The 24,509-nt window shown below is 48.2% G+C and overlaps 1 protein-coding gene across 8 annotated transcripts; it reads right to left on the minus strand.

The window, feature by feature from the left end:
• rfx3 (regulatory factor X, 3 (influences HLA class II expression)) lies at positions 1 to 23,660 on the minus strand. Of its 8 annotated transcripts, XM_035436449.1 has the most exons (20): positions 23,514 to 23,646; positions 17,439 to 17,488; positions 16,224 to 16,406; positions 15,725 to 15,778; positions 13,714 to 13,838; positions 12,643 to 12,734; positions 11,586 to 11,844; positions 10,134 to 10,208; positions 8,740 to 8,921; positions 7,981 to 8,100; positions 7,103 to 7,227; positions 6,867 to 6,982; positions 6,581 to 6,696; positions 6,288 to 6,442; positions 5,056 to 5,153; positions 4,671 to 4,820; positions 4,058 to 4,266; positions 3,267 to 3,420; positions 456 to 498; positions 2 to 300 (listed from the first exon to the last, which is right to left on the minus strand). In XM_035436449.1, the coding sequence occupies exons 3-20, from the start codon at positions 16,321 to 16,323 to the stop codon at positions 41 to 43; spliced, it is 2,433 nt and encodes an 810-aa protein (XP_035292340.1). In that variant the 5' UTR covers positions 16,324 to 16,406; positions 17,439 to 17,488; positions 23,514 to 23,646; the 3' UTR covers positions 2 to 40. The 8 variants fall into 8 exon arrangements, with proteins under 8 accessions (XP_035292344.1, XP_035292340.1, XP_035292345.1 ...); XM_035436454.1 differs by lacking the exon at positions 15,725 to 15,778 and having other exon boundaries at positions 16,224 to 16,275; XM_035436456.1 differs by lacking the exons at positions 15,725 to 15,778; positions 16,224 to 16,406.
• Between the last annotated feature and the right edge of the window lie 849 nt (positions 23,661 to 24,509).

Below are 24,509 nucleotides of genomic sequence, written 5' to 3' on the forward strand. Positions count from 1 at the left end.
GGGAGGGGAGTTTTGGGGGCGGGGGAGGGGGGGGGAGGGCTCAGACAGAGGTGTAGGTGCTCCCCGTGGAGCTGCAGTGGCGGATGGTGGGGGTGAGGATGTGCTCCGTGTGTCCCGGGGTCGTTTGGGGCAGCGAGGCGAGCACCCCGGGCTGGACCACGCCCACCACGGCGCTGCCCCCCCCCTCCAGCGCCCCCACCTGGAGCACCTGGATCACCTCCACCTTCTCTCGCTTTGCCAATGGCTCCCCGCAGTCCTCCACCTCATCCTCCACCTCGCTCTCCATCTCGCTCACCTCGTCTGTGTGGAGGGGGGGGGGGGGGACGTACAGCGATCAGTCGGGGGGTGGGGGGGTACATCTATCCGTCTGTCTTTGGCCGCTTTTAGCCTTTTAGCAGATGAAACCAGAGAGAGCCGCGCATACATGCAGGTACAAAGCAGTGGGTACAGCTCACCTTTGTCAATGTTTGCAGGAGACATGGTGTTGAGGTCGTCAAACTGTGGAATAAACAACATTGAACTCATTTCAACAGTGAATTCAGGAGCTTACAGTTATATTGCACACGAGGGAGTGCCTATCACAGAACTAGGAAATACACAAGATGTTAACATTTCATATGCACAAATGCCTCCTGCACACACACGCACCATTTCATGATCACCTGCGAGGGAATACACATTGTCTTGCTATTGCTCATATACAAAACAATATAACTAACCACAGTGGCTATGAACCTGCGAACACGAGGGCTTGTTTGTTCCTCTGCTGCAGATACATTCAGTGGTGGTGGCCCTTTCCTGCCCTTCTCTGAGCATATGTTCATTACGCGTGATGTCTCTGTCCCGATGCCAGCGTTAAGTGCTGAACAGACCGTCTCTTTCTGTGCTTTTAAGGCAGTCAACGTTGCTGGTAAATTATATGCGTGTGGACAGAAAGCTGCCCCACCTGCAATTAATTTGTCAGTCCAGAGAGCCTCTATCTGGCAACCCTGATCGATCCCCTGCCATTAAAGCCAGACCGGCCTCTTCCTGCTCCTCCTCCTCCGCTGCCCTGGTGAACTTCATTCAAACAAAACAGCTGCCTGTTGCCCTGAATGGCTTTTATTAAAAAGCAGCGAGTAAGAGGGCTTGTTCTGAGGCCTATAAATATTTTCTAATTTACAGCTTTCTGCTCAGTTCTTTTTACTTCTCAAACGTTATCAACAACAACGACAGCGGCGGCGGCGGCGGCGGCGATGTCAGGGTTCTCTTCTTCACGCCGGATCAACTGCCAATCGTTAGCGGCGCGAGAGGAAGCGCACAAACGTGCATTTTTTAGCCGCTGTGCTTTTACACTGCAATTACTCCGGCTCGGGCTGGGGTGGGACTGTTAACAACTCACTCAAACGCGTCTGTGCAGAATCAGAACGGTCTGTAGCCACGATAATAATGCGATTTCCATAAGGCCCGCAATCTGTCTCTCTGACCGTGCCCCTGCTCCTGTGGCTGAGGCATGTCTTCTTAATGCCTTTGTGTCCGTACAATCGGGCGGCCTTGGAATGCCTCGCACTGTCTGCCTACCTTGCTTCTCCAGGTCCTCGCTGTGCAAGATAAAGCAGTCGGTAGCATTCACTGAATTCTTAGCTCAATAAATGAAGCAGAATTGTTCACTGTTCCATAAGCTCTTAAAATGTTAAAAATGACTGCAAAACCTGTTTTCTTTGATGCCACTAGGCTATGTCCAACCTTCCCTTCCTAAACTACAATCAGAGAGTCAGAAGTTAAAGTTAAATATGATTTTGTACCACAGTTAACATAATTCCTACTTACAGCTACAAAGTTAGTAATGATCTCTTAAGGCCTGGTAAACCAGAAGATCTTATTACTTTGCTCTATTAGGATGGACACAAGACTGCCGAGTTTCAGTATTTCTGCAGTCTCCTCTGACTGGTTTCTATCCAACTTGAGTATCATGTACAAGTTCCTCAGCCTCAAAAGCTGTAACTCAATTCATGGTGTCCCACAGGGCTCAGTGCTAGGACCGCTACTCTTTTAGCTTTATATGCTTCCTCTGCAACAGTTCAGACAAATCTATGTGATTGGTTTTCCATGGCGATGCACCATACAGGGTTTTTAAAAATTAATTTTAACCTAGAGATTTTCTAAATGTTAGTGGCAATCCATTAGTAAGAAATCTTTTTCCTGAATCATCCCGCGTTCGATAATGTATGAACAGTCAGCAAAATCAATTTTTCCACCAGTGTAAATCTTGCAATATTAAGGCTCTCTCCCTGCTCCAGACGCTGAATAATATTATAAATACTGTGATGATAAGAGGGGTGGGGCAGAAACAGCAGGCCGCTCTTCCACTCTGACTCATGTCCTACGTACGGACCTTGGACAGCGGTGGCTTCACCTTCAGGCGCTCGCTGCTTTCCAGGGACACTGTCCAGGGAGCGTGGTGCGCTTCAGAGGGGGGTCTTCCCAGCGTCTGGATTACACTGGCTCTTGGCCTGACTGCCGCTGTTGCATTGGCTTGTCACCATCTGGCACAGTGGCCAGGCACATTCCCGTGATGCACTGTTTTTGTTTTGAGTGCCCTCAGTGCTAACCCGCTGCAGTGCATGTAATCACATCTGCCCTGTTCTCAAACACCTCTTCCAGCTTCAATTATCGCTCCGACCTGACAAGCTGCTAAATGGCCTGGCTCCTTGCTGCCTGACTGCCCGACTGCAGCCTAATACACTCGCCTGGCACTCAAAGCCCTCTGGAGATGGCCGTCCTGCCCATTAAGCAGAACTGTGCTCCTTTAGCAATAAAGCTTTCGCCAGTGACGGCCCTATTCTTCAGAGGTCCCTTCCAAATGGTGCTTTTAAATACACATTCAAAACTTTTACCTAACGTGGAATTAAAATACCTTTTATCTTTTTTCTTACGTTCTTAGTGTTCCTACGTTTCCTGGGCTACACTCTGCATGGTGCTCTGGACTTACTAAAATACCAACATAAAAGCTGTAATAGGCCATGCCCTTTGAGGTGTGAGATCACAAACATGCGACTGAAGTGTTCCTAAATGAACATTCTAATGCTGATGTAACAGTCACTCCTGGTAACTGAAAGCAATGCAGTTCTAGAACACTGCACTGGGGGAAAAGAAACAAACATTCCAAAAGACCTGGCCTTAAGGGTTAAGCTGGAGAATGACGCTATCAGACCGCTAACAGGCGAGGCCCTGTGAGCGCTACGTGTGGCAGGAATCAAACAGGCCCCGCCCACTGTTCCTCTCACCTCCCCCATGATGGCAATGGGTGTCTCGCCGGTTGCCTGGGCGACGCGGTGCTCCACCAAGTAGAACATGTACTCGTCGTAGAGCAGCCGGATCAGGTGGAAGGACCCGAAACTGGCAGCGCTGCGCAGGGTCAGGTCCCGGATCACCATGGAGCTGTGAGGGTCGAGTAAAAAGGAACCCGCGTTTTTATTTTTTAGGTAAAAATTTCCGTAATTTTGGGTGGAGGACAATACAATTACAGAGGGACACAATCGCTTGGTCCTCTGGAGACACTCTGGTTTTGTGTCCTCTTGTTTCGTTAGCAGCAAAAACTTGCCAGCTAAATTTAGATTTAGATTTCTCATGGCCAACGCTATCACCATAGTAACAGGCACTGAGGCCCATGGGTACTGTAGTGTTTTAAATAACAAACAGACACAAAACATGATCTCTCCTAAAGCAAGTTGAAACAATCTTAACCAAGGGCCATTACATTAATCTACTGTAACGCTTCATAATCCAGGACACTCCCAGAATTCTCTGTTGTGTGGCATTGGATTGAAATCTGTGACCTGATCATCGGAAAAAAAAAACTCTTAGCCCCGCCCACATCAAACCCTTAGCCCCACCCACATTTCCACTCTTGTTAGCCAAAGTCGGCACACTCGTCCCTGGAGAGAGCGTCAGCCCGGTCAGGCGTACAGGACCGCGGCGCTGCGGACGGGACGGGCGGGGCTGGGACAGGTGGGGACGGGACGGTTAGGGACGGGACGGTCGTGCCTGGGACGGGCGTGGCCGGGCGTGGGCTCACCTGTAGAAGGACCACTTGAGCAGGAACTGGCGGGCGGCCTTGGGCAGGCTGGGCCGGCCCTCGCAGGGCTTCAGCACCTGGCTCACCACGTTGTCCAGCCAGGCGGCCCACTGCTCCAGGGAGCTCTGCTGCTGCAGCGTGGCCTTGAAGTCCTGCTCCAGACGCTGGACCACGCCCTCCTCGCACTGGCACACCCACGAGGCCTGCTCCTGTGGGACGCCCCGCACAGACAAGCCACACCCCCTCAGAGGCGGAGCCTGCTGACAAACCCGCGCGGTCTGGCACAGTAACGCAAACCGTTTCTCAGAAAAGCATCATTGGCTCGCCGTACTATTACAGAGCGCTGATAGGTCACCACCAACCTGAAATTACTCTACATTCCCCAGAAAGGTGTAATACACAAGCAGATGTTCAGTTGGACAAAAGGAGCCATCAAAATAAACAGCACTGACACATGACTCGGTTATATTCCTTGGCAGAGCCAACCAAATGATTAACCTTTCCTCTATGGTCCCTGTGCACGCATGCTAACTGATTATGGAGCGTATTGGTGCACAGACACACAGAGGGTGTGTGTGTGGGGAGGCTGGGGGTTTTGGGGGTTCAGACGGACCTGCACGTTGGCGAAGTCCACGCGGTTGAGGTCGCTCAGCATCTGGTTGATCTGCGAGGTGTTCTGCAGCACCGCGCGCGCTGCCTGCGCCAGGTGGTTCAGCGACGTGTATCTACGCAGCGTCTGCGCGAAGGCACTAACAGCAGCAACCTGGGGGAGTGACAGAGCCGCCGACCAATCACACACTGCCACACGCCCACCACCAGCCAATGAGAATTCAGGATTCTTTTTTTTTTGTTCAAAACAAATTATCGTCTCTTTATTTTCACGCAGAGCGACCGAGCGTATTTGCGGGCCCCTGGTAAGAAAAGGGCCCGGGCGTGTCTGCCAGTGGCGCAGCTCAGGTGTGCCCGGTCTGGAACGTGCCCCCAGGCGCCCCCCTCACCTTGGTCTGGACCATCTTCTGGGGGATGGCGCCCATGGCACTGTTCAGCCAGCCCTCCAGGCTTTTGGCAAAGTTGCGGATGGCTTGAGTCAAGGCACCTGCGGCGGAGAGAGAGGGAGGAACAGGGCGGGTCACGCCACAGACGAAAAGCAGCGCCGCTCGTCGTTGGACGAGAAACAGCCAACAGCCAACGGCCAGCGGCCAGCGGCCAACGGCTTCCCCAAAACACGGCTAGCGCAGCTCTCAGCTGCGGTAATTATTTCTGATAGAATGGCCAGCCGAGGACAACTTTGATACGGAGAGCAATTTCACCTTAACTGGAAATCATTCCTAAACAGCACCGCAGTGCTTCATAACTGAGCACTCATTTTTGGTCTGTGAGCTCATAATGGGCTTGTGGGCTCAGCTTCTGGAACTGAATACGCACTGAGCGCTAAGCCCCGCGATGTGCAGAAACGGCGTTCAGTTTAATTTCCCGTCCCTGAGCTCCAGCGCGTTAATGCGTTCACCTCTGCCCCGCGCGTCGTCCACAACGTTAAGAAACACAGACGCAATCTGCCACGTCTGAACAGACTGCGTGGCGTAAACACCAGATAACCAAGGCTAATTTACGATATCGCTGAAAGGCCTACGGTGAGTAACTACTCAGATCTGCAGATAAGTACTGTGGCTTGGTTGATTACAGAAGGCAGGCATACATAACATATAATTGAGAAATATATATTATTTTAAGTCAACGGCTGTCAGTATGAATTCCTGTATTTATCGATATTTGCAGTCAATCATCTGCACCCGTGGTCCAACCAAGTAATTTCCCAGTAACTGTCAGTCAGTAAATCCAAAACACTGCTCCGTGTCACCAAGGTATTATGAAGCATCTCATCTGGGTTTATACATCATGCACGCCTGCAGTTTTCTTTGAGAATGTAAGAGTATGGTTCAGAATGAAGAGCAAATTATCAGTGTCATTAATAAGTGACCCCCCCCCCCCCTTTCAGAATGGAATCTCTCAGGGACAGGAAGAGGCGTGTTCTCAACAGGAAACCCCTCGGGGACAGGAAGAGGCGTGTTCTAAGCAGGAAACCCCTCGGGGACAGGAAGAGGCGTGTTCTAAGCAGGAAACTCCTCAGGGACAGGAAGAGGCGTGTTCTCAACAGGAAACCTCTCGGGGACAGGAAGAGGCGTGTTCTCAACAGGAAACCCCTCGGGGACAGGAAGAGGCGTGTCCTCACTAGGAATGGGTCGGAGCACGTCGGGGATGAGGACCTCCACCAGGGCCTGGTACATCACGTGATCGCAGGCGCTCATCCACTTGAGCACGGCCTCGTTCCGGCACAGCATCAGCAGCCTGGGGCACGGCAGCCGCCCCTCGATCTCGCTCAACCCGCTGGGGGGGGGGACAGGGCACAGGTCAGGGGTCAGGGGTCAGGAGGTCAGGGGGGCTCATTCACCAGCATCAACTATACAGGTTCACTGTCTATCCGGGCAGATTTTTCTAAGAGTCTCTAAGAGTGAGCGTTCTTGCCTGTTCTCGTTGATGGTGGCGCCCTCTACGGAGGTGGAGGGCGAATAACGCCAAAATGTCTGCCACAGCTTCTCAATCAGGCTGAACTGCAGGTTCACCACCACGTCCAGGATCGCCTGTCCAGGAGCACACACCCGGCAGAGATATAAAGATCGTACCGCGCTGACAAACTCACATGTGCAAACATTACGGGTAAGCAAACATGGAAAACGGTAAGAGCAGGTGCAACAGCAGTGGGCTGACTGGCAGCGATGTGATTGGATGATGGGACGCGGTGACCTCTGACCTCGCAGTGCTCTCTGTAGAGCACCTGAAGCGTCTTCACGTCGTCGGGGGTGATGAGGTCCACATCGGTGTCGCCCAGGTCGAGCTCCGCGAAGTCCGGAAGAGTCCGGGAGGCGTCTGAGTGAGGAGAACAGGCGCGGTTAAATTAAAGCGCACCCCCAGCGCCCCCCTCCCCATCAGTCCCAGTGACCCCCACTGTTAGCTCCGATGCCCCCCCCGGTGATCCCCGGTTCTGACCCAGAAACTGCTGGTGGTGCTGGCTCTGTGCGATGACCGTCTGCTCTGCAGCGCTGGGTGCGTGCTGGCTGCTCCCCGAAATGTTCTCGCCCCCCGAGCCGTCCACCTTCTGCACCGGCTTCAACCTGCGGGGGTTACGTTCCTCAGTGTGCACGTGACAGAACAACACAGAGTGCAGGGCTTTCACAGCAAGGGTGCATTGCCCTGACGCTCTGTCTACGACACTCTGTCTACACACCCTCCTGCCCCCTTATCAAAAATGCAAACGAGCAATTACAACAGCATGGAGGATTGTTTCTGCTCCTGGGTAACAGGTGTTATGTGTTATATGGACACTAGGCTTGTGACAGCAGTCAATAAAGTATCTGCTCCCTCCAAAGAACACACAGTGAATATTCTTTCAATAAAAACATCCAGCTTGGATTTTATGAAGCATATTGCAGTTTTAATAAAGCAACCGTTTACGGCTCTTTAAAACGTATCTGTGATGAGCCATTTCTGATCACAAGGCCTGTGCTTATGGACCCTGTAATGATGCTGGTACTCCATAATGTGCATAAAACAGCTCCATAGCTACACTACTTAAAACACTTAACTGGAGTGTCTCTCCTTGAAATTAAATGCATATAATGCTAATGCTGTATATCCTTCTGTGTGTGTGTGTGCGTGTGAGTGTGCATGTGCGTGCGTGTGTGTGCATACTGTGTGTGTGTGTACTGTGTGTGTGTGCGTGTGTGTGTGTACTGTGTGTGTGTGTGCGTGTGAGTGTGCATGTGCGTGTGTGTGCGTGTGTGTGCATACTGTGTGTGTGTGTGTACTGTGTGCGTGTGTGTGCATACTGTGTGTGTGTGTACTGTGTGTGTGTGAGAGCACCACACCTCTGCTTCTGCTGCACAGGCTGCTGCCTCAGGGCCATGTACTGCATGTCCTCCTGCAGCCGGTTGAGCGGAGAGTCCGGCTTCACACGGATCCCGTAGTAGTGGTACTTAGAGTTCCCTCTGAGAGAGGGAGGGATAAAGGGACAGAGGGAGGAGAGAGAGAGAGAGGTGTGAATGCAGAGCAGAGCAGCCGCATGGTCAGGATGGAGGTGTGGGAGGTGCGGGCGCGAGGCGGGAGGTGAGGAAACGGCAGGTGAAGGTGTGGAGTCCGGCAGTGCAGCAGCCAGTAAAGCCCTCAGGCTGTAGCCTTTCCCCACAGTTACCTGCACAAGGGCTTCAGTCTGCTGATGAACCTTAGAAACCCTTTTACTTCTCTCCAGTTGAAAATATTACTCGGCAAGGAAAACTCTCACCTCATTGGCAAAACTTTTGTCTTAGCATAGAAAAAGTAACGGAAATAAGATTTTAAATCTAAATATAAGATTAAATATATTAAACTTTTTTTTTAAATTTTTGCATTGCATCAGCATCTCTGAGGGAGGCTAGCTGTCTCTCACGTGTGTGTAGATTCTCTGTCTCTTCTGGCCTAGTAGTTATGCTGCCTCAGGAAACTCGGCAAGGAGACGAGCAGATATCCAATCAGAAGAGAGAATAGGATGAGGGGGATGGGGGGGTTGGGGGGTTGGGGGGTTGGTTACTCACCAGGTGCTGTGGCGAGAGAGGAGGACGGGGGGTTTGGGGGGGTGGGGGGGAACTCACCGGGTGCCGAGCCGGCGTGTCCGCAGCCCCATGAAGATGGAGCGGATGAGCTTGCCGAAGGAGGCGGCGTTGACCGGGTCCAGCCGCTGCTCCTGGCAGTGACGCAGGTAGTGGTTGTACAGCGTCGATCGCGGGAGGCTCACCCCCTCCGCCGTCTCGTAGTTATCCAGCAGCCACTGCAGCTGTGGGGGGGGACCGCTCGCGTCAGTTACCCACAATGCATTTCCAACAACAACAACAGCAGCAGAGAGAGTCACGTCATTCACAGGGCCAGATGTATAACCGAGGCGAGGGAATGATGGGATACATCCACCGCGGCCGCAGACAGAGTGTGGGATCTGAGACAAAGCAGCGGACGCTTTAAACTTTAACGGGACCTGCGTTACCCTAAACGGGTTTAACCTGTGCTACACCGGCCTGGCTTAACCTCCGATACCACAGACAGCAGATGTTTAGCGGGCTGAGCTCTACCGATCGCCCGTGCCTGGCCCTTCTTAGTCCCATCATCGCTTGTATGACCTGAAGAAGCTCGGTCTCGCCCAGTTCAAATCTAACTTTGTGAGCTAAAAATGCAGGTAAAGGTACTCTGACCTAAAGCTGCACCCGTGCGATTTTCAACTTCCAAAGAGACAATTTGTTAACTGTGGTTTTTTAGGTTCCATTCTTTTGGTGACTTAGAAAGACTGCACGCGTGCACATTTTTCACTTTAATCCCAAAAGCTGCTGGCAGCTTCAAAGGTCTGTCTCTTTTCTTTTCATTTCAATAAGCATTGTTATGAAAAAATGAACATTCTCCAGAACCGAATTAGACAGCTTATCTTGTGGAGTTCCTGACTTGGTGAAGTGCACGTCCACTGAAAGGGTAAGAGTACCGGAATTACAGGAGTATCGCGGATTTCGGCATTAAATGGCGAAGCCTGAATTTTCTGTGTTCTCTTCACTGATTTTTTTCATTAAAATAAGAAGCAGAACTCAAGTCGAGGGGTTAAATGAAATTAAGAGCAGACACAGCAAAGCAAAGAGCAGGAACTGATCAAACGACAAATTAAAAAACAGCCATGGCTGCAGCATCTCATCCAGCATCCAGCAGAGAGAGAGAGAGAGAGAGAACAGGGGTGAAGATGTGAGAAAGGGAAACAGCGAAAGAATAACAGGGATGAAGAATCGTTTGTGATAAGGAATGAGAGGTGAGAGAGACAGACGGGGGTAGAGTGGAGGAGAGAAACAGACTGAGAACAGGACAGATGAGAAGGGACTGAAAGTTAGTGAGAGGGAACGAAGAAGGCAAAGAAGAACTTAGAGAGAGAGAGAGAGAGAGAGAGAGAGAGAGAGAGAGAGAGAGGGAGAGAGAGGAGGCATGCAGAACAGGACAGCGTTGAGTCACACTGACTTACATGGCTGTTGAGCAGTGAGCTCCGTTGGGTGGATAAGCCTTCAGACTTTTGGAGTGTCTCAATGGCCATTTCAATCTGAGAGACCACACAGCAAACAGGAAACAAAACAAAAAAAAACAAAACAAAAAAAAAAAACGGGAAGCAGCGAAGGCCAGCGACCCCAAGGCACAGAAACACAGAGTTCAACAGACCGGCAGGAAAACAAGGTCATCGTAAGCATCTCTGAAGAAGCAAGAGTTCCCCCAGCACACACAAGTCACAGACAGCCAACAAAAGCGTCTTCTTTTCAGAAGGGCCCTGCTGCGTGTTCACGAATTATCCTTGACTTTACACATTATCTCATTATAATTCCCACGCTAGACTGGAGTGAAAAGAGACAGTGAATTGACTCGATCAGACGGAAGCTGTCGTTATTGTGAACTCTTGACAATAAAAATGATATTTCATACTTCCATCTTTTCAGAACAATCAAACAGTGACAAGCAAAATAATACAATGAATTCCATAAAATATTTCAGGAAATAACACACACTTATGTATATTTTCTGAACACAATAAAAGAGGATTTGGGGGGAAAAATGCTTTGAGCAAGCTAAATGACGTGCCCGTGGTACTACAAACTTCAGCCACCAGGGGGAAGCACAGACCCCACTTGCACAGGGCGTCCTCTAACAAACTGATCCGCATCTCGCCCTCATTTGCATAAGAATATTTTCAAAAAACTTCCATCTACAGCAAAAAATGTTCAGTTAATATGCTGGCCATGTTAGCAATATCTCAAAGACTCCACTGAACAAACCTAAATAACTGTGATGATATGGACTCCACAGTGTGTGGCACCGTGGATAAGGCACTAAATCTACAATGGAAAGGTTGCAGGTTATATTCCCAAGTGAGCCACTGCTGTTGCTATCTTGAGCATGGTGCTTAGCCCAAATGGCTTTGGTAAATGTCAAGCAGGATAAATGGATAAATAATAGGTAGCTAAAAAAAGTTAGCTACCTTGAATAGGAGTGTCCATGCCACACATATAGTATACACATGCATGAATCTGATATTCATATTTTCATGTACTGGTTAGTGTAAAACATTATATTTATCCAGTTATTTAAAAAACTCTAAAATGGTAGGTAAGCAATTTAATCAAACTCTTACTGATAAACTAAATCCTCATTTGACTTGGTTGTCTGACTGCTTTTTAAAAAGGCCTGTAATGAAGATGAAGGTAGCAGGTGCTGGAATTTGATATGCATTGTAATATGGATAAGGGCAGCGAATCAATAAGAGGGGGCGGAGCCTGTGCCTCAGGCATTATAATAAGGATAAGGAACAGATCTACGCTGGTCAGCGAGTTGGTGAGAGGGGGCGGAGCCTGTGCCTCAGGCATTGTAACAAGGATCAGATCTGCGCTGGGCAGCGAATCGGTGAGAGGGGGCGGAGCCTGTGACTCACAGTGGCCGGCGAGGCTCTGGTGGTCTGGACGGCAGGATGGGGGGAGGAGTCCATGGAGGCGGCCCCCACGATGTACGTCCCCGAGCTGCTGATGATCTGGCCGCCGGTCAGCTCCATGGTCAGGCCCCCGTCCCCGCCCCCCGCCATCCCGTGGGACGTCACCACCGTCGTCACCTGCGACGACCCGCCCTGCGTGTCGAAGTACGCCCCCCCGCTGTTCTGGCTGTAGAGCTGCGGCTCCGAGTAGGAGTACGTCCGGCTGCCGGGGGGGGCGCGAGGGGGGGGGGCGTTATTTCCACTAGCCATTGACAGCCACAACGCTAAAGAAGTTATATTTGTTGTTACGTTCGCTGTTTTCGGGGGGTACAGTTTCCGATAGCGTTTACACACCCTAATCCAAACACCGTCAGAGATTATAAAACAGAAATCAGCGCTGACATTAGAGGCGTTATCTTTATTGTAGCGCTAAGTGTTTCCTTTTGTATTGACCCATAGTGATCCACACAAAGAGCGCCCAGAGCCACCTTTTGTGTTTGAACATTCTTTACTTCTCTGAGCGCTCCTGTTAGCGGTAGTAAGCCTGCAGAGCTCAGAAAAAAATGTCTATTACCAGCGAGCAAAACACCCACCAAGGTCAAACACCAAGGTGTTTCCAAACTGCTTTTATTCTTTTTTTGTCTGGAAAGACACATTCATCTGATTCCAGGAAGACAAACGTGTAGCAATGTCACCAATGACCGAATTCATTGTTTGTATGTGAGAATGGTTTTTAATGTAACCAAAGGACTGGGTAAGTTTCAATGCCATCGATTGCCATTACTGGTGCACATTTATATCAGTTCTTTAACACAAATGTCTGCGCCAGCCTGAACTATCGAGTCGTGAGACATGAAAACGGACACTCCCGGTCATCTCCATGTTTACCACTGCGCTGAGGAAGGGGGATAGGCCTCCTTACGGCAGCCAGTGGGTCGTAGCGCTGGGATAAAAATCGTAAACCGCAGAACGTAACGACGGACGTAAGCGGAGTTCACGAGACGGGCGCGGTCCCACTCACATGGCTCCATTGGTGTAGACGCCGCTGTTCTCCTCCACGTACTGGACCTGCGCCGGGTAGACGTGCTGCACCTGCTGCACCGTCTGGACCTGCTGGAGACGCGCGGAGACGCGCGCGGCGTTGGCGTTAGCGTCCGCGCACGTGCGCACATAAGAAGGAAGAGAGGGAAACGGAACGGGCAGACACCGGTGAGAAGGCCACATCGTGATCACGGGTGCCCTCGATTTCACAATTCGGCGAATACCGCGAGGTTCAATGTGACGTGCGAAATTACATTTACGCACGTGATACTAAATGAATGAGAGTAAATAAGCTGGATGTGTTACATCGCACATTCAGATACATAAACATTTTAGCCTCGTGTTTTAACACAGTGATGCGATACGTTAATCGTGTGAGCTTTATTTTGTCTTGTTTAACCTGCATGTCAAAATTGCTCTAATAAAAAAACAAGTGTTTATTCCACAGAGGTATTACGTCTACGAATATGGTGGTAACAGCTTAAATCTGCTGCCCACTTTAAACCAGCTGTGAGCATTTTTATTTATGAACCAGGTCAGACGCTGGTACTCTGCTCTGACTCCAATATGGACTTATTTCCTCATCTGAGGTCCAATAACAAAGTCCTTCCCCAGAGTCCAAGCTAAACCCCAAAGGAGACCGGCAGTTTTTATTATTTGTTTTATTATCAGTTTTTTCCTATCTGTAGCCTTTACTATACATTTGTTTCAACTTCTTGTTTCAACCAGTTTTAAAATGTATGTGAAGCCATTTACGCACCTGCTAAGTTGGTATTGTTATTATATAAAGACCTTGATGATAAAGAGACGCGGTGACTGAACATGTTGAATTATTTGAAGGAATGCTAACAATAGCCCCATCTGAGTCACACATGTCCACAGCTCAGCATAGAAACAGCACGTCGCTCTGCAGTAAAACTGAATGAGTAAGAATGGAGAAGTTGTAACTTAACTGTTACACGAACCGCGTCAAGGCAACCGTAGAAATACAGACCGCAAAATAAAATATATTTAAAAAAAAAATTTTTAAATGTAAGGACGGCGGTTTCACCTGCTGCTGGACGGGCACCTGTGGCGCCACCTGCTGGGCAGCGACGGCGGGCTGCGCGGGCACTGCGCTCTGGAGAGGGACGGTGGACGCGGCGTCCGAGCCTGCCTCAGGAGTCTGCATGGCGCCTAGAGGAGCGCGGGACACAGCAAATGAGCGGGAGACGCCGTCAACGAAGACACGTACATTTAAATTTCCAATACATGCAGGAAATTGGCATGTGCTAGTATTCGCCGAAAACGCGTGGGTAAAAGTTTCCGCACGGAGAAGAGCAGATGCCCAGTCACCACGTCACGATCGATAGTAGCGGTTAATGCTTAAACCCGCATACAGTTAAGTGCGACAGAAGGTGTAAGTGCAGGAAGAAGACTGAGAGCGAAGCAGGTGTGTCGCTATATATCTGTTCGATCAACAAAACTATCAGTATATACAGAAAATGTCTTTTTCCTGGTCCAAATGCGCATTGAGCGAGAAAACAGGAATTTTAGGTTGTCTGCACTTGCGCCCACTTCCGGGTTTCTGTCAAAATGCAAATATTTAGGCGCAGACAGTTTCTGCACTGGAGGGATTGGGATCATGCACAGCCCTGTAATGTAGTGCTTTACGCAGGGTTTACTGCTTACTGCTCGTAAGTGGCATTGGTAGCGCTAATAAACCCACGCTAAAAAAAGATTTCAGTGCGAGCTGACCCGATATGCAGTGTAAACAGGTGTGTCTTCAGACTGCGTCAGAAGAGGCTACGACTCATGTGTTTGATCGGCATCCTCGGACAAATTTATATAATGCGTGCGACGATTATTCACACTTCTAATTATCATTTGCTCAGTTTGGCAGACGTTTTCATCCGTGGTGGCTAACCGGTAAGTTCATGAAAGAAGACCGGATGAAAAGCAGACCGGATTGGAAAATCGCCCACAACACAATTGAAACACTGTTTAAAGCAATACTAAAACACACACACTCGGCCAAAGAGAAGGGGACCAGCACACAGAACTGGCGGTTGTAGCTCAATTAATCAATCACTGACATCTCCCATAAACACGCAGCCCGGGGTTCAAGGAGCCCAGATGCAATATTAAGAGGTGGCTTTTCAATATTCTGGAAAGTTCTTATACCAACACATCGTAAGATGGGAACAGTTCAGATATACACATTCATAAGAACGAATTTAAACCACCGCGTGAATTCTCACTGTTGCACTTAAACATATGTACACTTGTACATATTTTTTCCAAATTCATTGTATAATGCAGTGCTGAGAAAGTAGCAGTCATCAGAGCCGCAAGAAAAAAACATCTTTTTTTAAAAACAAAAACACAACGATGACCCAAGAAAATGCATATTCTGTATATTTAATACTGTGATTACTTTTCTTTTTAAGCCATCTGATCTTCCTTAAATAAACGTTCTGCAACTTCAAAAGCAAGTGTTTCCATAGCAACAATTAATTGGAAACCCAAAGAGGCGGTGGCTGGCTAGGTCTAATTTAAAGAAAACCGTAGAGGTAAGAAATTGTTCAAAAATATCTATGGCTATTCAAACAAAACATTATTTTGGAATTATTTAGAATTAATGACAGAAATTGACACCAAAAACCTAACATTTGTTAACTTTTGTGTCGAATTCAGATTCCTATTCCGGGTCAAGTTCACCTTACACAACATGTAAATGTTACTTGTTGATCAACAGATTATAAATATTTATGTTCAAAATAACAGGCAACACCTACAGATTAAGTAACAATTCAGCAGTTTTAAGAGACACTGTAACAACGACGCTTATATGTAGTTAGCTAGTCAGCCATGTGTCCATAGAACACTTGCTTGATTGCAACAGGAATAAAATGCATAATTCAAATGATACATAAGATTAATTTTGAATGCCTTAAACGTAGCCTGGGTAATTCAAAATCTCACTGTCCTCTTAACAACGATGCTGCTAAAGGATCAGGCGTCCATCGTTTGACAGTTATAAATAAGTTGCAAGCGTAAAGACTCATCTCACTACTACTCACACCAAGGGCCGCGTCCAGATGTTCGCAGAACGTCCTCGCCGAACAATGGCTCGCCTTCGGGGTTTTTCATGAGGAAGAAAGGCACCGCTAAACTTTCACCGCTACCTCGGAACCGACCAGACATTAATACCGTTAACCGACCGACAACGCAGTCGCACTTCGCGCCGTGCCCGAGTCCGAAACGCGGGGACGGAAGGACCGGTCGTGTCGCAGATAAGATAATCGCAGCAAAGATAATTTTAACCTGCCGCTGTGACCAGGTTCTTCCATTCAAAAACGAACCACCTGCTCCCTGTGGTAGGCCTCAATGGAGCTCCCGAGGAGGCTGGGGGTGGGGGGGGAAGCCTGTTGTAAACAACCACCTGGCTCTGTTCTGCTACCCACCCCCCATCCCGAATGCGGTCCCCCGTGGCCCACTTAAACCCCTTGCTCCAGTGAGCATCTGCAGGCTCCGCAGAGCCACACGACCACAAAGGCCAGAGGAGACAGCGATGCTCACCTCCATCTGCCCCCGCCCACCACTTTCCACCGGGCCAATCAGAGGGGGACATCTGGGGGAGCGGGGGAGGGGTCAGTATGACATCAGTACTATGGGACATCAGAACTAGGGAACGCCTCGGCTCCTCCAAAGCGGGACTTGGGTGGTCTACATAGTCAGGTGCGGAGGCCGCTGTCTTTCAGTCTGCTAGTGCAAGCACACGTGATCAGGGGGAAAAAAACAAAAAAAACCATGGCGTCACAGAGAAAGGTAATGGGGCATACTTAATAAGCATGTGCATGTACCTGTTACATATTCAACAGTGGAAAAAAAATACCATGAAATAATATAAAAGGATATTTAATTGCTTGAGACACTAATCACTGATTAAAGATTGTACCTCCGATTAATCTGACATTACACTCAGCACAAATCCTCCGCACAAACAGCAGCTTCAAGCATTAACGCGAGCAGCACAATATTTAGAATAAAACAAAAAAAGATACTTTGTCTGCTTTCATTCTATCAAATAAGCTCAATATCTGATACCAGTGACCTCCAGCTGAACTGAGAGGGCCGGCACTGTCCACGTTGCGTAGCTCCAAAATGGTTTTATACATCATTAATTTAATCTCGCCGCACCGTAATTGATTATTAAAAGGAGGACGAGGAGGAGGCGCGTGATTAATTGCAGAGACAGGTTGGCGACTCCCGTTAATAACGACACGGCTTTGACGAGCCGGGAGTTTCTCCGGGTCTCTGTTCCTGCAGCGCACAACGGATGAATCATCCCCGCGAGCAGGACCGACCGCGACCGCGTTCGAGAGCAGCATCCTCCACAGCACAGAGCACAGCCACCGCGCTAATTACCTTCCTGATAAATCAGAGGGTAAAACGAAACGTTTCACATTTGGCCCCTGGTGCTCAAGATCTGCCCTGGCATCCAGGGCGCTAGATGCGTTACACTTTGTACAGGGTTTCCACGGATCACTTTCAAACTTGTGGCGATGAAGAGTTGAAGATTAAAAAAAAAAAAAAGAATATATATATATATATATATATATATATATATATATACAAATCTTCAGCACTAAAGCAACATCTAATTAGCATAGAAACAAACGGATCTAAGCTTTGCTTACCCCCCCCCCCCCCCCCCCCCCCCCCCCCCCGCATACAAGGCTTTAAGTTTTTATTAAAATAAAACATGAAAATATTCCAGGAGTACAGGATTACCTTTTTACTAACTCTTCATCGGTTTTGACCTGAAGGTTCGGCTGCAAATCCTGTCAAACACAAACAGCGGGCGTTTCGATTAAAAAGCCAGGCCGGTTCGGACCTGGATGTTTATTCACCGGAGGGGGGGGGCTGGCATCTGTTCTGGTTTTCTGGGGGGAGGGAGGGGGTGGAGGGGGGTCGCTGCAGTGGACATGGCCCCCCCGGCCTGCGGCCCGACCGAGTTTCAGACGTGAGGTCATAAAAATGGATGAGTGAATAATTGAGCTGATCAGCTGCTCGCTGAGCATGGGGGAGGGAAAGGGGATACGGGGGCCAGGTGGCGCAGCTCCTATTTTTGCAGCACACCTGTCTGCAGGTAAGTGGTAATCAGAGCCGCCGACGGGACGGGGACGGGGGCGGGGGCGGGGGCGGGGGGGCAGATCGACCAGGCCAGGAAGCAGAGAGCGATGGGGAGAGGGGCGAGGGCGAGACTGTGCTATGGTCACCGAAGGGTGAAGCCACACCGTCCCCGGCAACATCGGCCGGGACACCCCTCCCGCGCCCCACAATCGGCTGCACTAATTAACAGAACAGAAGGAGGGACAATTCACACGTAGGATCCTGAATCTGATTGGCTGGTGTTAAAGCTCTAACCCAACAGCACGAGCACCAGAATGCTAGAAATGCTCAGCTCCAGGGGCCTCACTTACTAAGAGCGTTAGCCCACGCAAAACCAGTAACACAACAAATGCCCCGCCTACTCTGCTCCGTCCCGCCCAACCCCACCCCAATCTGCCCCGCCCCTCTCTGCTACACCCTGCCCTGCCCTACTCTCTTCTGTTATGCTCTGCTCTGTTCTGTTCCGTTCAGTTCTGCCCAGCTCTGCCCAGTTTGCACCCTGCCCGTTCCACCTGATGCACACAGAGCCGCAGAGTCTGTTTCTCAGCCCCGGCGCACAGGTAAGCGCTGACACAGAAAGGGCTGCACATCCACGTCACCCGAAAACCCGGAGAGGGCCTCATAAAAGCCTGACGGGCGATCAGCTGTGCGGAGCGTAAAAAGCTGCGTTAGGACAGCGAGTAAGAGCCTGACTCAGGGTGCAGAACTGAACCTCATCCTGCTCATACAGCACACACTCTCAGTGTACAGCAGCCTGCAGCTTCTGTAGAGGCTCAGAGCTACACACACACACACACACACACACACACACACACACACACACAGTCATCCACACACACACACACACACACATTCATCCATCCACACACACACACACACACACACACACACACACACACACATTCATCCACACACACACACACACACACACACACACACATTAATCCACACACACACACACACACACACACACACACACATTCATCCACACACACACACACACACACACACACACACACACATTCATCCACACACACACACACACACACACACACACACACATTCATCCACACACACACACACACACACACACACTTCTGAATCTGCCACTATATCACTTGGCAGGGGAAACCTGTGTTCCGGTCTCTCAGCAGACACTATAAACGACCCTGAGAAGAACAACAGCCTGTTATCGGCCATTAAAGACAGATTTACAGCTTCATCAATAACCTCAAAGCACTGGGCTCACTGATAAAATCTGAATACAGCCAGCCTGTCACAGGTATCAGGTCCCCCCGAGCACCTGGACTTCCTGCACTCTCAAAACACCACACAGAGCATGCCATCTTTAACACACCACCATGTCCAGTCAAGGACAACACATTTTGTGTTACTTTCAACACAGCCCTACATATTATAATATTAATATTATTAATATGATATATTTGTAACACAAAAGTAGTAACCGTGACACAAAATGTGTTAAAAATAACACAAATGTAGGAACAGATAAAGCGTGTTGGATATTAGCACATCCGTAGTGTGAGTGTGGTCCACCACTGGCCAGTGGCCCAGGACCCCCTCCATCCCAGCCCGGCACACAGCAGGCCGGGGAGACCCCGGGGGAACCCGCAGTCCAGCCGCTAACCCGACGCGGACGACCCGACAGCAGAGCCTCCCTCCTCGTCTCCGCAGACGCGTCCGGTTCAGCTCTCCGCTTTGTGACCGTAACGTCGCCGCCGATGCGCGGCTCTGTCCGCTCGCGGGAACCCCCCCCCGCGCGTAACGCCTGCTTCGCCGCCGCCCCCCGCGTCTGCGTGTGGAACCGCGCCGCGCCGCGGCGTCCGGCCTCCGGGAAGAGCCCGCACGCAGGGCGCCCGGAGGCGAGACCGACAGAGCCGACGGATCGATGCGCAGAAACAGGCGACTCGAAGCGCGCTCGGAGAGAGGAGCCCCCGGCGCTCTGAAGGTGCGGGGCGATCGAGCTCCCGTTTCCGCGGGAACATTCCCTCTCCGCCGCCGCCGCGGTTACAGTAAAGCAGCGTAATCACGCGCAGCCATCGCTCCGGCCGGAGACACGTCACCTCACGCCCCGCGCATCGACCCGCGCCATTCACGGCCGCCAGACTGTACGCAGCTGGAGAGAGAGAATCAGCCCAACCTCGCCCTCCAAACCGACACCGGCCCAGGTAAACACGCCAAGCCTTTCATCCAGACAATAAACTGTGGGCAAATGGCAGGAAACCCTTAAATAAAATGGTGAAACTACCACACGCTGACAAAGGCCAAGATCTCTGCCGTCAAGGTAATAACAACCGCAAGGCACTTCAACCGCAACTTACAACTTTCAATCCGAGCCGTTTTTTTTTTTGTACAAGTAATTAAGTAACAAAGGTTAACACTTGCATACCTATTCGCTCGAATTAAAGCCGGGACTGCCTGAAAGAGCGGAGGGCTTTAATCACAGCCCCAGTGCTTTCTGCTTCCAGCTGGGCCTTTGTTACCCGCAATTCTGTAAAAATGGTACTGCGTGTTCTTGTTTTAACAGCCACATCACTGTTCCCAGCTAAGGCAGCGTAAAGCCACGGCAACTGTCTGAGGTCTGTGCAGGCCTACGGTAGATCATCACAACCCATCTTAAAGCAGACGGAAGATTCGGACGGCCACCAACGGGGGAACCAGCACAAACTAAGCAAAGATAACGAAGAAACTTGACCATAAGCAACTTGGGTGCCACTTGATCTGATCCATGCATTTTCTCACCTAGTACCATAAGGTCTGTTGGGTTTTAACTAAATACAGAATATATAGGCCTAGTAGTTAAAACACCTCTCTTAACAGAGGTGCGCCTTACCTCAGTAACATGCAAAAGGTAAAAGCATTACTGAAACATATGGAATACTTGATTATAATCATCCTTTTTATGGGCACCCCCTCAAAAATTACTTCATGACATCGCCAAGCGTTAATACAGTAGGCTGTTGATTTTTTTCCCTAACCAAACAACACAGAACTGCAGGCACGGACACAGGAATCAGCAAGGAATTATCATTGAATCTCCCACCACACTGGCAATAGGCCTATGCACGGACATCCAAAGCATATTTTCTTTCCTTTTCATCCAACCATTCAAAAGTCATTCAAGAGTACCCCCCCCCCCCCCCCCCCCAAAAAGAAATGACACACACACACAAAAATTGATTGGCCCACTTTTTTTGCTAACAATGGCCTTGATGATAAATTATACATTCCTCCAAGTGAAATGTATGTGGGGCCATTTCTAAAAATAACCAATTCTCCTGATTATATTTTATCAAGCTGAAATAAAACGTATGGAGAATGCTGTGAATAAAATCACATTGCAGGCCTGCGTCCTGCTGGGCTGCGTTGCTTGTAGCGCACAGGTAAGTGTGTTGCCAAGGAAAGCGGAAGAGGTTCTTAGTGGCAGTGAAACCCAGCGTACAGCACACCTGTGCGCTCGCTCAGACAGATGCAAGGCAGAGCAGGGCAGTGCCGAAGCAAGATAGGCCTGACTTCATTGATTACGATACTCTAATTAATGTTTCGAGGAAGCGTACCCATTAAACCAATACAACAGTAAGGGTGCCAGCAACAATGTTTTTTTAAATTGTAAAATCACAACACGGGCACTAATCTGACCACCCTAATTCTCTTACCTTTAAACTGGGAACTGATAAATGATCACATTTATGTAAAGGCTATGTGTTTGTTCCTGGCAATAGTTTTGGTAAAAACATTCGATTTTTGTTTAAAAGCTCAAAAAGAATTCCCAGAAATGGACGTGTTTGTCTACATTAAGGAGTATAACAGATTCCGTACGTACAGAGAGCATTGGTTAAACTAGCTGTTTTATTAGGCAAGTGAAAGGCCTCCGCCAACCATATGGCGGCAGGTACTATAGAACATCGATTTTGATTACATGCCAATCTTTGCTTAGTGTTGCCCCTTCGTTTTATTACTTGCTAAGATAAAGAGAAATTGTTTTCATTCCCCCAAAAAGAGAACAACGTAAAAGGAAAATGATTACGTCACCAAATGATCAATGACGTTAATTTCCAAAGAACAATAAAGTCTAAATCTATACGACCAGCCTATGAAATTAATGAATTATGCATCATACAATTTAGAGCTTTATGTGTGTTGTTAACGAACTTCTGAACAATGTCATGATTCTTTAGGTTAACTTCATGAAATTAATTGCGCATATAAAGCTATCAAAAAACTAACTTTTTAAAGCAATCCAATATTTCATATTTCATCAGAGAATAATATAAAACCAACGAACGCGCGCCCGCGCACACACACACAAGGGTAGCCGATAGGAACGCTGGCTTGTGCCTTATACATTCAACTAGTTCATCTTTGTTGCTATATGTAGCTACCGTTGAATGACAATAATTGACACATGCAATACTAAATGTCCTTATGTTATACCTCAGTTTGGCAGAATATTAAATAGCTCGTTAGCCAGTAGTTAAATCAACCAGACCGGTGTAGAGTGAATTCATTGTATTAATTGTACTTAACGTTAAAACATAAAATAATATTCAGGAATCACCTCGGAATAGATTACTAGGTCCTTTCTCACAACCTCAATTTTCACCTTAATTTGCAAGACATAGTACACCGAATAATGGTTTTTAATCGTGATCGATATCAAACTATACTACACAACGTTAATTGACGGCTTGCAAAATAAACAGCTATTACTGCTGGCTAACCCACCTTAGCTAGTTCCACAGCTGGAGTGCAATCACCAACATTGTAGCTAGCGCATTAGCTACAGGCTAACAATAGCCGTCAATATATTACAATCATCATTATAATATGTAGCTGCTTACTGGATAAATTACAGATATGTAACTAATGCCCAATTTCGCAAGTTAAACAGATGTCAAAAATGCAGCAGATGCTGCTGCTTGCTAAGAGCTACCAATTTCCTAACAATTTCTGCGTGTAACGTTACTTTAGGAGAGATCTATTGACTAATGTCAGCTCGCTCTGTCCTGTAGCTAACCTACTAGCTAACTCCTGGCAAATGCGTTGCAGAATACAGGTTCGATAAGAACGGAAACTGATTCTTTGAAATGATTTTTCTTGATTATTCAGGGAGAAGGCTACCCACGCATTTCTCTCGAAAACGAAAGGGGTAGACTAATTCAGATTTTTGAAACAGAACATTTTTACTAGCTTGCTAACTGATAAAGACTAAACAAAGGGCAACCCTACTAGCCTGCAAGCTAACTTGCGTTTTGTCAAGCTACCTGGCTAGATATACGAAAACGTAATAAATAAACAAAATAAAAAGATAATTCCAGGCTAAATCCATACCAGATAGTAATCGAAAAAAATACATTACAATTCATGAATATCGACTCTCTTGAAAAATGCAAGTGGGTGCGAGGGATAGCTAAAGTAGGAAATAGCCAGGCAGCTGGCTAACTAGCTATTATTTTACAGCAAGCGAGGTCCTGTTCCAGTAGCTAGCTACTAGCTATTGCTAGCCAGCTAGCAAGCTATCCAACGTTAGCTAATTCATAGCGAAGAGAAAGAGAATGAAAGAACGAGAGCATAGACTGGCGAATTACCAAGGCGAGTGATGTGTTCAAGAGAAGACCATTTATAGTCACGAACGGACAATAACAGAGATAACCACAGTAAGGATATATTCACCTGGGCTGAGGACTAGAGGGTTGATGAGGATGTGGATGGTGAAGGTGGTGTGATGGAGCGAGGTTGTTGTTGTTGGTGGGTTACAGTCGCCAGGACTACGGTGACTATGGCGCTGATTCACTGGGCAACAGTTGCTATGAGACTCATTGGAAGAGAGGCTCAACCGAACGTGAGCCGTAGGAAAAGGAGGAGACTGCGGTTACGTATTCCCGTTTTATCTACGTTTAAAATGCTTGCTACTATTGAAGTTGAGCCTTTATCACTTTTTATTAGTTCTGCCATTCAATTAAAATATGCATTATATTGTTTTAAAGTCTTTTTCTCATGTCTATGCTTCTAGAAAAGCTAAGCTATTTGTTAGCTAACTAACGTTACATTTTATGTTTTAATAACCAAATGCCATTTCTGAATTTTAGTAAACTGCTTGTTCTTTGTAGTATAGCTACTATGAGTCAATTATTTTTCTTGTGAATGACCTAATTTGTATTCGTTGGCAGGAGCGTACTGTTATTGTTGTAATCTTTCTTTTCAGATTAAATGTGGAGCGCACATAGCCTATTCAACCCCACAACCAAACATCACTGTTGCTTGAGCTCTATTGGTTGATATCATTTAGAGATAGCTACTGAAATTCCAAATGAAAAACAAACTCCATTTCTATGCTTTGTAAATGGCCAGTGGTGCTAAATTAAACGGCAAGGTGTGTATATTGCGAAATAAATAGCTTAAGTGGAATTGCCTCTTTGTCACTGTAAAACACATGCACACCTAACACCAAGTTTATGCTGTGAATAAACAGTGAATATGCTCGTCATTGCTCTTTTGTCAGATTGTTTCTCTGCATTCATTTGAACTGTGAGCTTCTCCATCGACACGTTTAATACAGGGAGGATTCGGTTGAAACATTGTGCGTACATCACGTGCAGCCTGCTGGGTGGTGTTTCCGGTAAATTCTCAGTAGTTGCTGGTTTGAAAGGTAATCCACCACAAGATCCT

The sequence above is a fragment of the Anguilla anguilla genome, chromosome 10 (assembly GCF_013347855.1).
Source record: "Anguilla anguilla isolate fAngAng1 chromosome 10, fAngAng1.pri, whole genome shotgun sequence".
Taxonomy (NCBI): Eukaryota; Metazoa; Chordata; class Actinopteri; order Anguilliformes; family Anguillidae; genus Anguilla; species Anguilla anguilla.

What these genes read in the sequence shown, in the direction of transcription:
- rfx3 (XM_035436449.1), bottom strand. Translation starts at nt 16,323, where the DNA reads ATGTCCCATAGTACTGATGTCATACTGACCCCTCCCCCGCTCCCCCAG. An exon ending in GTGGGCGGGGGCAGATGGAG is followed by an intron (nt 15,779 to 16,223) that starts GTGAGCATCGCT and finishes AAAACCCCGAAG; the next exon opens with GCGAGCCATTGTTCGGCGAG. An exon ending in ACACGCCGGCTCGGCACCCG is followed by an intron (nt 8,101 to 8,739) that starts GTGAGTTCCCCC and finishes TCCCTCTCTCAG; the next exon opens with AGGGAACTCTAAGTACCACT.